Genomic DNA, 13653 nt, shown 5'->3' on the forward strand with positions numbered 1-13653 from the left:
CTCACTCATTGGAAAAGACTCTGATGCTGGGAGGGATTGGGGGCAGGAGGAGAAGGGGACGACAGAGGATGAGATGGTTAGATGGCATCAAAGATTCAATGGACATGAGTTTGGGTGGACTCCAGGAGTTGGTGATGGACAGGGAGGCCTGGCGTGCTGTGGTTCATGGGGTAGCAAAGAGTCAGACACGACTGAGCGACTGAACTGAACTGAATTGTCTTTTGCTCTTTATTTATTTATTCTAAAAAGCCCTAATCTCTTTGACTATTCCAAAAAAGACCAAAGTTTCATCTCTTCAATCATTTGTGTTCTTTTCCAAAATCCTTTTCCCATTACTTTATGTTTTAAATGTTTACTGAACACCAGCTACATGACAGGCACTGTGCTGAATGTTGGGGATACAATGGAGCAGAGAGGAAATATTTGCATGCATCTTTTAAAATATGCAAGCTAAAAGTCAGGTCCTATTCTATAATGTTAAGAGTTCACTCAGGTTAAACTGACATCTTCCTGGCTTTTGTGTATTATACTCCTGACACTATATTTTAATATTACAATATGCTCACTCTTAAATATTAAACTTATCTACATTATTTTCCATTCCTAAAAGGTAAATTTTTTTGCCCAGCTTTATTCACTTGAATAAATTCTCAATTTCACAATCGGAAGATTGATTGTAAACTATTGGTAACAGAACTGCCTGCTGCTGCTGCTAAGTCGCTTCAGTCGTGTCTGACTCTGTGCGACCCCGTAGACGGCAGCCCATCAGGCTCCCCCGTCCCTGGGATTCTCCAGGCAAGAACACTGGAGAGGGTTGCCATTTCCTTCTCCAATGCATGAAACTGAAAAGTGAAAGTGAAGTCGCTCAGTTGTGTCTGACTCTTAGTGACCCCATGGACTGCAGCCTACCAGGCTCCTCCATCCATGGGATTTTCCAGGCAAGAGTACTGGAATGGGGTGCCATTGCCTTCTCCGACAGAACTGCCTAAATAGCTTTAAAAAAAAAAACAAAACACCGGACCTTTGTCTTCTGAATCAAGTCTTGAGCGATCAGTCATATTTAAGAAAAAAGGTAAATCACTGGTAAAACAATGAAATCTAAAGATAATTAAACTGTAACTTACATAATTTGTTTAAATGAATAATACATGGAACTAAAAATGTGTTTGACTTCCCAATTAATTACGTATTTGAATCTTCCTATCAGCTGTCTGTAAAAAATGTACACGCATGCGTGTGTGCTAGGTCGCTCAGTCCTGTCTGCCTCTTTGCGACCCCGTGGACTGTAGCCCACCAGACTCCTCTGTCCGTGGGATTTTCCAGGCAAGAAGACTGGAGTGGGCTGTCATTTTCTCCTCCAAGGGATCTTCCCAACCCAGGAATCAAATCCACATTTTCTGCATTGACAGTTGGATTCTCTACCACTGAGCCACCTGGGAAGCATAAAATATGTACCAACCTGTATATTTTAATTTTTCAAAAGTAGTATTTTTAAGTCATAGTCAACACATAGTACACTTCTTAAAAGATCCAAGAAATTTCTTGATGAAATGTAATTCCACAAGTATCACAAGTACCTTCTTAACATGATGAATGAAAAAGCCACCTGTGTAACCTGTTTGTTCTCTTAATGACATTTAACAAAAAGCTTTCTAAAAATCACAGTTAGGGACCGTCAGGTGTGCCTACCACTATGGCTCGATATGAAAATACTGGGTTTTTGGTTTGTTTGGGGGTTTTTTTGCTCTACATGCTAACTACAATATAACAAAGATGTTAATAATGTTAACAAATATAAAGTAACAAAAATGGGTGGGTGGATAAAATTAGTGTAACAGAAGCTTCAAAAATTGGTGCCTTCTGATATCTAGTACAAATCTCCTCCATTCTGTATAAACTAGTAGCTTGCATTTACTTGGTTCTCCTACATGCCCACTAACATTCTACACAGCTAATGAATCCACACAACCACCCAATGAACTAGGTACTATCAGCCCAGTTTACTGACGAGGATACAGAGCGGCTTCCTAGAGCAACTTCCCCAGTGGACAGCTAGTACGTGGTAGACCCAGGATTTGAACCTCAGCTGGCTCCAGCACCTGCACTCTTAACAGTGTGTATAAAGAATCAATTTTTCAACCACAAAAAAAGGTAAATAAACAGATCTATAGATACCAATAGATGGATAGATCCAAATATATCTACACAAATAGTTACATCTATATGCAGTATACAGGCAAATATGCACACCCAGAGAACAGAGTGATATACAGGTATCATCCATTACATTCAAATATGAAAACAATGATTATTTACAGACTATGGAGCAACTGCTTGCATGACCAACTGTCCTTACCAAACCAGCGAGCATTTTCTAATTTTCTGTATTCAATTCATTTCCTAGGGGAAATTGCCACAGTAAGAGAAAACATTCCACAGCTGTCCTGTCTGCTTGGGCAGTTGTGCCAGGTTTGATGTGGCTGAGGGCAGAGCCAGACAGGGAGGAGCATGGTGAATTCCGGCCAGCAGTTCAGAAGTTGAGTACATTGCCTGGGCAAATTCCTTGTGTGGCAGCTCTTTCAGCACCATCAGCTATAGCTGCAAATTTATTGATTTATTTGCTTATTCCATGGACTGGAAGTAAAAACTAGTCTTATTTGGTCACAGCAAACCAAAAGTCTGTTCAAAAATGCAAAATAGGGACTTGCCTGGTGGTGGAGTGCATGAGAAGCTGCCTGGCAGTGCAGGGGACAAGGGTCCGATCCCAGGTCTGGGAAGAGCCCACATGCTGCGGGGCAGCTAAGCCAGGGCAGCACAGCTACTAAGCCCACGTGCTATAACTCCTGACGCCCAGGCACCTAGAGCTTGCGCTCCGCAACAAGAGAAGCCGCCACAGCGAGCAGCAGGCGCACCGCGGCAAAGAGTAGCCCCCGCTCACCTCAACTAGAGAAAGCTCGCATGCAGCCACAAAGATTCAGCTCAACCAAGAATTAAAAATGCCAAAAAAAAAAAAAAAAAGGACAACGTTCAAAAACATATTAGAGGTAAAAATCTGGCAGACTGAGATGACATTTTTGCAGAAGAAAACATGTTTACAGGTAGAAGTCTAAACACAAAACACTGGAGAACGCTGTATTCGGTCTCAGGAATTTCAAACATTATCATATACAACTGATCTCATCCAGGGTACTTTCCAGTGTACGTTCAAAAATGTTAATATCCTGTAATAGAAAATGTGAACACTACCCTAGAGAACATGTCTGCTGATGACGGCGATGCTACTTACCTCTTCTGCTGTCCAGAAGGACGCCTGCGCCTGCTTATACATTTTCCAAATGTCAGGGTACTGGATTGGGAAGATGACAAACCGACGAGAGCTCTTTCTTAGGAGCGGCTCTTCATCTGACTCTGCTCCATTTTCATTGGGATCTGAAGATAACGTCTTTGAAAAATAAAGTACAAACACCCGTTTTATGTAGAGATTCCCCTTTATTCACATCTAACACACGTCGGGGAGAGTTAGGGAGACAGCACAGTTTGGGAGCCAGTCTCCCCAGCTCGAATCCTTACTGTGACCTGGTAGCTGGTCAATGGTGTTTGCTTAAGTGCGTGGCTCTAGGAAGTTCCTTAACTTCTCTGAGTCTCAGTTTCCTCATCAGTAACATAACACTTACCTTAGAGATTAATTTTGATGATAAAAAGGCTTTAAACAGAGCCTGGTGCATAATAATCACTCAAAATATTATTGCCGTTATTGTTACTCTGAGGATAAGTATAAAAAACTAGACCCGTAAATGTCACAGGGGGCAAATTTCTAAAGCTGCGGACAAAATGTCCCTTCAGTGCCTCTCACCGAGACAGAATGCTGGCATGAATGCTGCTGCTGCCGCTGCTGAGTCACTTCAGTCGTGTCCAACCCTGTGCAAGCCCAGAGATGGCAGCCCACCAGGCTCCACCGTCCCTGGATTCTCCAGGCGAGAACACTGGAGTGGGTTGCCATTTCCTTCTCCAATGCATGAAACTGAAAAGTGAAAGTGAAGTCGCTCAGTCGTGTTCAACTGTTTGCCACCCCATGGACTGCAGCCTCCCAGGCTCCTCCGTCCATGGGATTTTCCAGGCAAAAGTACTCTGGAGGAGGTTGCCATTGCCTTCTCTGGCTGGCATGAACAGGCTACTATTATAAGCTGCTTTTTAATTTTAAAGTTTTCTTGTCTAATCTTAACTGAAATATTATCATACTCATCTGAAAACTCTTTACCAACAACTTAGTCTTTGTCTGAACCTTCCCATGTACCAACTGGTTTTTGCTGTTTACATGTTAACATTTCTGTATGGCATATGGTCTCACTGGGACTGTCTCAAAGCTTTGTGGGATAAAGAAACACATACCTAAATGCATGCTGCTTGGAAAGAGGATGGCGCTCTAAAAGGGGAAAAATGCCATATACATACATACATACATATATGTATATATATTAATCGCAAGAATGGAGACCAGTTTTTTACCTATTGTGGTATTTCGAGAGTACTGTGTCAAGTAAACATTAGTTTCCCCAGTGGCTCAGCAGTAAAAAATCCACCTGCAATGCAGGAGCTGCAGGAGGCAGGTTCAGCCCCTGGGTCAGGAAGATCCCCTGGAAGAGGGCATGGCCATGCACTCCAGTATTCTTGCCTGGAGAATCCCATGGACAGAGGACCCTATGGGCTACAGTCCATAGCGTCGCAAACAGTCGGACACAACTGAAGCAACTTAGCACCCGTGCACAAGTAAGTGAATAGACTGTTACTCTCTGTTTATCCTGTGCTCTGATTATTGGATACCTTTAGATTTTAAAAAATTTAACATAAGACCACAATATATCAGTGAAATAATTTAAAACCATTCAAATCAAGCCTCCTCTGAGAACCCTCACAAACCCCTCCCCTCAGCATACCAAAGGCCTTGATTATACGCCTAAGATAGCATATAGCTCATTACAATTTAATTATCTGTCTACAGTTTCCTCTAGACTCTACTTCTTAACAGTAAAAAACAGATTTATACTTGTGGAATCCTTAGAGCTTAGCATATAGTTTGGCATTTACTCAATATTCATTCCACAAATATTTAGGTAAATTTCTAAAATGGAAGTGGTCAAGTTTTTTATTTGTGCCACCATTGAGGACTTTGCTCAAAACCGTAACTTGTACTCAACTTCTGGAATCAAGATTACCAGAAGTATCAATAACCTCAGATATGCTGATGACACCCCCCTTACGGCAGAAAGTGAAGAAGAACTAAAGAGCCACTTGATGAAAGTGAAAGAGGAGAGTGAAAATGTTGGCTTAAAGCTCAACCTTCATAAAACTAAGATCATGGCATCTGGTCCCATCACTTCATGACAAATAGATGGGGAAACAGTGGCTGACTTTACTTTTTAGGGCTCCAAAGTCCCTGCAGATGGTGATTGCAGCCATGAAATTAAAAGATGCTTACTCCTTGGAAGGAAAGTTATGACCAACCTAGACAACATGTTAAAAAGCAGAGAAATTACTTTGCCAACAAAGGTCTGTCTTTTCAAGACCATGGTTTTTCCATATGGATGTGAGAGTTGAACTATAAAGAAAGCTGAGCACCGAAAAATTGATGCTTTTGAACTGTGGTGTTGGAGAAGACTTTTGAGAGTCCCTTGGACTGCAAGGAGATCCAACCAGTCCATCCTAAAGGAGATCAGTCCTGAGTGTTCATTGGAAGGACTGATGTTGAGGCTAAAACTCCAATACTTTGGCCACCTGATGTGAAGAGCTGACTCATTTGAAAAGACCCTGATGCTGGGAAAGATTGAGGGCAGGAGGAGAAGGGGATGACAGAGGATAAGATGGTTGGATGGCATCACTGACTCAATGGACATGAGCTTGGGTAAACTCTGGGAGTTGGTGATGAACAGGGAGGCCTGGAGCGGTACAGTCCATGGGGTTGCAAAGAGTCAGACACGACTGAGCGACTGAACTGAACTGAGGACTTTGCAATCTCAAAAAAGCTGTAAGATTCTGAGACACTGCAGTTCCAGGCTCCATAACAGGAGGACACATAAGAGCATGTCCTCTAGGTCTGGCACTGAGGCTGCTTTTGAACTGACACCACACAGATGCTTTATATACATTTATTCTGCTTCATCTGTACAACAAGTTAGTCAAATAGTTATAGTATTCTGATTTTACAGATGAGAAAACTAAATCTTGAAGTAGGTAAATAACATATCCAGGATTCCACAACTGGTAACTGGCAGACATAAGATTAGAACTGAGACAGGTCGGAATTCAAAGCCTTGCCTTAAACTACATCTCTGTATGTGTGGATGGCAGCTAGATTAGGGCCAGTGTGACGTGAAAGTGTTAGTCCTTCAGTTGTGTCCGACTCTTTGCAACCCCATGTTCTGTATGTATCCCGGTAGGCTCCTCTGTCCATGGAATTCTCCAGGCAAGAATACTGGAGTGGGTAGTCATTCCCTTCTCCAGGGGGTCTTCCTGACCCAGGAATCGAGCTCAGGTCTCCTGCACTGCAGGCAGATTCTTAACCATTTAAAAACCTGAATTCAAAACAGTGAGATAAACTAAAGTTAAAAAGAGAGCATGCATGCTCACTCAGTGGTGTCCATCTCTTTGTGACCCCATGGACTGCTGCCCACCAGCCTCCTCCATCCATGGGATTTTCCAGGCAAGAATATTGGAGTGGGTTGCCATTTTCTTCCTCCAGGGGATCTTCCCCACCCAGGGACTGAACCTGTGTCTCCTGCATTTTCTGCACTGGCAGGTGGATTCTTTACCACTGAGCCACCCAGGAAGCCCCTAAAAAGAGTATACACTACAATTAACCCTTGTGCAACACAGGTTTGAAACACATAGGTCCACTTATCTGTGGATTTTTTTCCAATAACAATACTATTCCATCTGCAGTTGATTGAATCAGTGGATGCAGAACAGTGGATACAGAATGCCAACTGAAAAGTTATATCAGGATTTTCAACTGCCAAAAGTCAGTGCCCCAACCCCCCTGTTATTCAAGGACCAATTGTACTGTCTCCTGCTAAACAAATGGTACTGATGTAACTAAAGCAGTCAATCTTAAAGGAAATCAACCCTGAATATTCATTGGAAGGACTGATGCTGAAGTGCCAATACTTTGGCCACCTGATGCGAAGAGCCGACTTATTGGAGAAGACTCTGATGCTGGCAAAGATAGAGGGAAGGAAGAGAAGGGGGTGACAGAGGACAAGATGGTTGGATGGCATCATCGACTCAATGGACATGGGTTTGAGCAAACTCCTGGAGATGGTGAAGGACACGGAAGCCTGGTGTGCTGCAGTCCATGGGGTCGCAAAGAGTTGGACACAACTGAGCAACTGAACAATAACAACAGCTGATGTAACTAGTGAACTGACAGGAGGACATCATCAAATATGACTTTAGGAAAAAGTAAAAATAAAAATGAGTTCATTAGAAATAGAGTTGAAAGAACCAAAGTGATTTGAAGCTGGTGAAAACCAGCCAAACTGATAAGGCTTAAAGCAGTGGTTTTTAACTGGTACAAATAGCGTAAAACTCAAAATAGAGTAAAACGTTCTCAGAATGCATTCGCCTTCCCCTTCACCAGATTAAAGTCACCATGTATAATGAGATCATGAAGTATGTTGTTGAGGAGGATGTGTTTCCCAGGTGAATGATAAGACAGTAAAGATGAGATTAAAAATCAGCATTTTGGACACTGCTACCTCTACATCAGATCATGAAATAAACCAAATGACCGTATTTCACTCCACAGTGTACATTATAGTACAAAACTGTGTTCACTTACAGTAAGCACTTAATATTATTATTCATGCTTTCAGGCAAGTCATTTAATCTGATCATCATCACCTGTAAATTAAAGACTAACGTTTGTCCTACTTGTTTAAAAGGAATGTTATAAGGATCAGAGGAGCTAATATAAATAAAAGTACTTTGCATATTCTCAAGTGTTACAAACTTTTTAAATTGTTATTGTGTTACTATTAACTGTTGGGATGTTTCTGGCCTTAGAAAGGTGGTCTTCTATAATTCATGAAGTAATTAGAAAATTGCTGGAAAGGGTTAAAAATTGAGCTATTCAAATCCCAATTTAAAAGGTTGAGATCTGCAGTCAACGAATATTTCAAACTTATCTTGGCCCACATTGTTCTTCCTTGAGTTCTTGTAGACTGCACTTGCTTTCATCACCACTACGCAGCATTTTGAGATGGTTTTGCATTTCTCTTTTTGTTATGTGTTTTGTCCCAGGGGTACAGGTCTATACGCAGAGCGAGACTTCTTTACTTTCACTGTGTTTGCTGTGTGCACCATACTGACAATTGGGAATGACATCATAAGCAGCAACCCTTTGGCACTAAGCACCCTTGCTCTGAATGGAGTTTGAAAATGCTGATAATTGATCAACATCTGGATCTGCAAAAACTGCTGATGACAACTATCTTTAAATGATGTTCAAATGAAAGGCACATTTGAATACATATATTCGTCCTGTTCCATCATGGTAATATGTGGATTGTTAAGAAGCTGAATTAGGAGGCTATTGGGAAAGATCCTGCCTTGTGAAGAGAGGGGCTTTAATGAACACAGACCTTAGAACTGGGCTAGAGATGATAATACTGCTTATTTTCCTGATGATAAAAATCCACACACATTTTAAAATACTGTCAAGAGGATCATATATCCCCAAATTCTAGGCTCTCCAGGGCACTCTCTGTGGATGTGGGCTAAGAACTCATATTTTAGGAGTAAAGAACAATATGAGAAAAGTCATGATGGCATGGGCCATTTTTAAGAACTGGAAAACTTTCTAAATGTGGGGGACAATGGAAGAAAATAAAACCAGAAGAAGGCAGAAAACACTTCACAATTTTTCCAAGTGTGCTCTGAAGAACCGTGTGGTCTCTCTAATGTCAGAAAGTGCTCAGCACCTGGAGAATAACTGAATAAATCAGACAAAAACTCTTGCTTCTCACATTACATGCTTAACAAGAATTTCATCTGAATAAACACCCCCACCAACCCAAGTCATTAACAACAGTAAGAAGTTAACAAACACGAAAGCTTTTAAAAATCAATTTGATCAATAAAGAAGATAAGGGGCTCAGTTTCAAGACATCAAGAAGGAAGCTGAAAATATAACACTATGGTAGGTAGAGCACGCTCTCCACTCCTCTCTCAGGGCGTGAAGATCCTATTAGTAGTTGCCAAGAGGATGGATGTGATTATTCAGGGAGAAGATACAAAACAGCAGCACAGCTGAGAGCACAGACCAGGGAATGCAGGTATTTCTCCTGACAGAGACGGAGCAGGTGGAGGAAGAGGCAGCTGGGATTAAAAGCGACAGAAACGGCCATAAAGCAAAGGCAGAGGCGACCTGACTCGGCTAAAGCAAAGGATCAGGATGAGATGAAGAGGAATTCCCTAAAGTATACACTTTATGGGTATCAATGGGACTAAGGCATTAGGAATTTTCTGGGTCAAAGATTTCCAAACATCTGGGGGAGCTAGGAGGCTCAGACTTCAACTCTTCCCACTTGCCCCCAGCCCCAGGTGCTGGCATTCATCGTGGTGCACAGTTTAAAATCATTCCTATGGAGAGTCATGGAAAGTTTCTGAGTAGGAATTAATATGAACACGGGTACCATGAGAAAGAGAAATTGAATATCCATGTGTAGGCTGAATTAGAAAAGAGAAAATCCTAGGTTTTGGTAGCAACAATAGTGTCTATTTCAGAGGTGGAAATGACAGCCTGAATTAAGACATAGTGGTTAACATGAAAAAGCTGCTTTGCCAGGGCGAAGAGCTGGGCAGTTAGGTGCAGGAATTAAGACCCTTTGGGGAGTATTTATTTGAGGGAAGTGGCATGGAGGCATAGGTTTATTGATGGATTAATTTGGCAGTGGTAAACAGGATTGGACAGCTGGTAAGACTGAAAGTAGACAACTAATTTGTTGTAACTGCTGTTTGCAAATGCTCAAGTGAGGAAAATGTGAAACAGTTTCTCATAAGCATTCCTTGGTAACTTTCCACTGTCTTTTTCAGAATGGTGCTTCCTGATTCTGGACACCTGGTCCCAAGAAGTGCCAGGACATGCGAGGGCAGCCATCTGGGTTAAGACTCCCCAGCTAGCATTCACCCTGCACTGATCTAGACTGGCATTCCACACAGCCCCTTCCTCCCATCCACCTCCAATTACACTACTTTCATTTGCTGGCCTTCACCTCTCTCTTTCTCCTCGGGTGGAGTAGAATGTTTGGATGCTGTCAGAGTTATACACTATTCGTAGGTGTTTTCATTTTCATTTTCCTATTCCCACCAAATCTGACAAAACAGGTGTACTACTGGTCCAGGAGTGAGAACTTGGTTTTAAACTTGAGTTGTATGGTCCTGGGCATATCATTTTGAAAACAGGGACTATCAGTTAGATTAATGATAGTTAATTTGGGGAAACTATCAAAATTTTGGACCCCCTTTCTCTAGAAATTCACAGCTGCACATATAAAACCTACAAACTTCAGGAGATTCATAAACCCCCTTCAAGCTCATCTATAAACTCTTTAAGACAGTGTTCTTAAAATATGTGTCCCACGACCCAGTGGTTAAGACTCTGCTTCCACTGCAGGGGACACATGTTTGACCCCTGGTAGGAGTAGTTTCACATGCTGCTTGGCATACCCAAAACAAAACTGTGTACCAGGATCATCTGAAGTGCTTGTTAAAAATGCAGTCCCAAACCCATCCCAAGAGACTTTGATTCACTATATCTGGGGGGTAGACCCAGATATTTACATTTCTCACAACATTTTCCAGGTGATTCTGATGCAGGTGGCCCAAGCTGCACCAATATATCTATAGAAATAAAGTACTTGAGGCATCCTTGCATCTCAAGTTAAAAACTGTGAAACAGGTGCTCACTGAACTTCACTCTAGATCTAAAGTTCTGCCTCTGTCTTTGTGGGTCTGTACCAAGATAGGGGTAACAAATAAAAATTAACTTCCAGGTCTTAAGTCTGAACTGTTGGAGCTACCACCACAAACAAAAATATCTGAATTGTCCCATTAGAGTAGGACAATGTTTGTTTCAAAAGAGGAAGAGAAAGTTTGAGGGCTATTTACAATTTGCTAGTTACTAAATGTTTACAGAGTCAAAATAAAGTAAAATCCCAAATCTGGAATCTACAACTTTCTGAAGAAATGTAAGAATCTCTGTGAATCTGAGAGCTGAATCTCTGTGAGCTGAAACTCTATTAAAAATAATCAAAGATACCACACACAACAATAGAAGTGTTTACAAAATAACAGGCTAAGCAAATTATAGCACAACAATTTTAACTACCCTACAGCTCTATAGACTAATGAATCCCAGTGTGTCGATTGTTGTAATGTACCTCTACTGATATAGAAGGGCTTCCCTAGAGGCTCTGACGGTAAAGAATCTGCCCGCAATGTAGGAGACCCAGGTTCCATCCCTGGGTCAGGAAGATCCCCTGGAGAAGGGAATGGCTACCCACTCCAGTGTTCTTGTCAGGAGAATCCCATGGACAGAGGAGCCTGGTGGGCTACAGACAGTCCATAGGGTCGCAAAGAGGCAGACACGACTGAGCGACTAACACTTCCACTAATATAGAAGCCAAGAAGACGAACACGGTTGAGGGTAGGTTTTACTAAGCACCCACAACTTCCGTGGCACTTTGCATAAAGCACTTAATTCTTTGTGAAGGAAGTATCATTTCCACTGTAGAAATGAAGAAAGTGGTACCCCCCAAAGATTCACAGCTCGTTTAGCGGGGTCTGAGTAAAACTGGTCTCCTAACCTGATCGTTGCCATTATTAGGAGGATTTCCCGAAGCCTTTCTACTGATCAGCTAACCCCATCCACTTGTGTTAGTTTCTACACGCTTCCTTCCAAGTCCTATTAACCATCCCAGAGATGGAATGCATTTCTCCAGTAGAGCCACTAGTCCTCGGCTCTGGCCTCAACCTCCCCTGCCAGGGCTCCAGAACAGGGGAGGATGGAAGAGGGCGCGCCTTGCCCGGATGTGAAGTGTCAGAGCACTGCCCTCGGGTCGCCCCGGAACAGAGCAGTGGAGCAGAAACCCGGCTCCCTCCTCACCCCTCCGAGGGGATGGCCTTCAGAGCGCTCGAAAAGACGAAACCAGGCTGCAGCGAGCGCTGGAGGCCAGGCCTACCCTGGGTCTCAGGAGGCAACGAGTAAAATCTACTACAGAGATCCTGCACCTTGCAGGTCCCCGCCGCAGCCCGCAACCAGAGGCCCGGCGTGACCGCGGGGCGGGAGAGGAAGCGACAGCGCTGTTTACCTCCTCTGGCTGGGGCCTGGCCGCTTCCGGCCTTTCCGGGTCTCCCATCGCGCAGACTCCGCCAGAGCTACCGGAGCAGAGGGAACCGAGCGCCTCGGGCCACTCCAACTGGGACAGAACCAGGTGGCCGGCGGGTGCTCTGAGTAGGCCCCGCCCCCTGGCGCAGGGACCGCTCCTACTCCGGCCGGTCCCGCCCCGCTCCTCGGCGCACGCCGATCCCCGCTTTCTCGCCTGCCCATCGAGGACCTGGCCCGACTCGGGCCTGGCCCCGCCTCCCCACTCACACTGGGACGCGCCCACTCCGACTGCCCCGCCCCACTCCTCCGCGCCGGCCCCACCTCCCGCCGCAGCAGGAGTAACAGAGTCTCGTCAAACTTCGCCCAGCGCCAGTGCGCGGGCACCGCCTTCCGCCTTCTCAGTGAAGGTCTCTCCTTGAGCCTGCCAAACCCCGCCCACTGCACCTCGGGCCCCGCCTCCTCCACTAGGTCCCGCCTCCCCAGCCGGCCCCGCCTCCCCTCCCGGTCCGCTGCCTTTGGCCCCTCCCGCGTCGCCGTCTTCTAGCCTCTCAGTGGCAGGAGGTCCCGGGACCTCTTGCGATCGAAGCTGTCCAGCTAGTCCTCGCAGTGCGTCAGGAACACGGTATATGTCGAGCTAACTCGGCCTAAATTAAAAGACGCTTGCTCCTTGGAAGAAAAGTTATGACCAACCTAGACAGCCTATTAAAAAGCAGAGACATTACTCTGCCCGTCTAGTCAAAGCTATGGTTTTTCCAGTAGTCATATATGGATGTGAGAGTTGGACTATAAAGAAAGCTGAGAGCTGAAGAATTGATGCTTTTGAACTGTGGTGTTGGAGGAGACTAGAGAGTTCCTTGGACTGCAAGGAGATCAAACCAGTTCATCCTAAAGGAAATCAGTCCTGAATATTCATTGAAAGGACTTATGCTGATGCTGAAACTCCAATACTTTCCCCACCTGATTTGAAGGACTGACTCACTGGAAAAGACCCTGATGCTGGGAAAGATTGAAGGCAGGAGAAGATGGGGACCACAGAGGATGAGAGGGTTGGATGGCATCACCGACTCGATGGACATGAGATTGAGCAAGCTCCGGGAGTTGATGAAGGACAGGGAAGCCTGGCGTGCTGCAGTCCATGGGGTCGCAAAAGGTCGGACACGATTGACCGACTGAACTGAACTGAATTCGGCCTGTCCTGAGAGGCTGCGGGATGGCGGTCGGACCGCACACTGGAGAAGCTAAAGAGGAGAGAGCGAGCTCTTCGAGTGTGG

At 44.2% G+C, this 13653-nt stretch overlaps 1 protein-coding gene across 1 annotated transcript in view; it reads right to left on the bottom strand.

Annotated features, from left to right (window-relative positions):
• The window catches only part of RRM2B (ribonucleotide reductase regulatory TP53 inducible subunit M2B), a 33588-nt gene extending 20958 nt beyond the window's left edge, over positions 1-12630 (bottom strand). Inside the window, exons 1-2 of the mRNA XM_018058322.1 lie at positions 12366-12630; positions 3287-3442 (exon numbers count right to left, since the gene is read on the bottom strand). Of these exons, the coding sequence (XP_017913811.1) occupies positions 3287-3442; positions 12366-12413 (204 nt within the window). The 5' untranslated portion in view covers positions 12414-12630. The remainder of the gene's footprint in view (positions 1-3286; positions 3443-12365) is intronic.

This window comes from Capra hircus, chromosome 14 (genome assembly GCF_001704415.2).
Source record: "Capra hircus breed San Clemente chromosome 14, ASM170441v1, whole genome shotgun sequence".
Taxonomy (NCBI): domain Eukaryota; kingdom Metazoa; phylum Chordata; class Mammalia; order Artiodactyla; family Bovidae; genus Capra; species Capra hircus.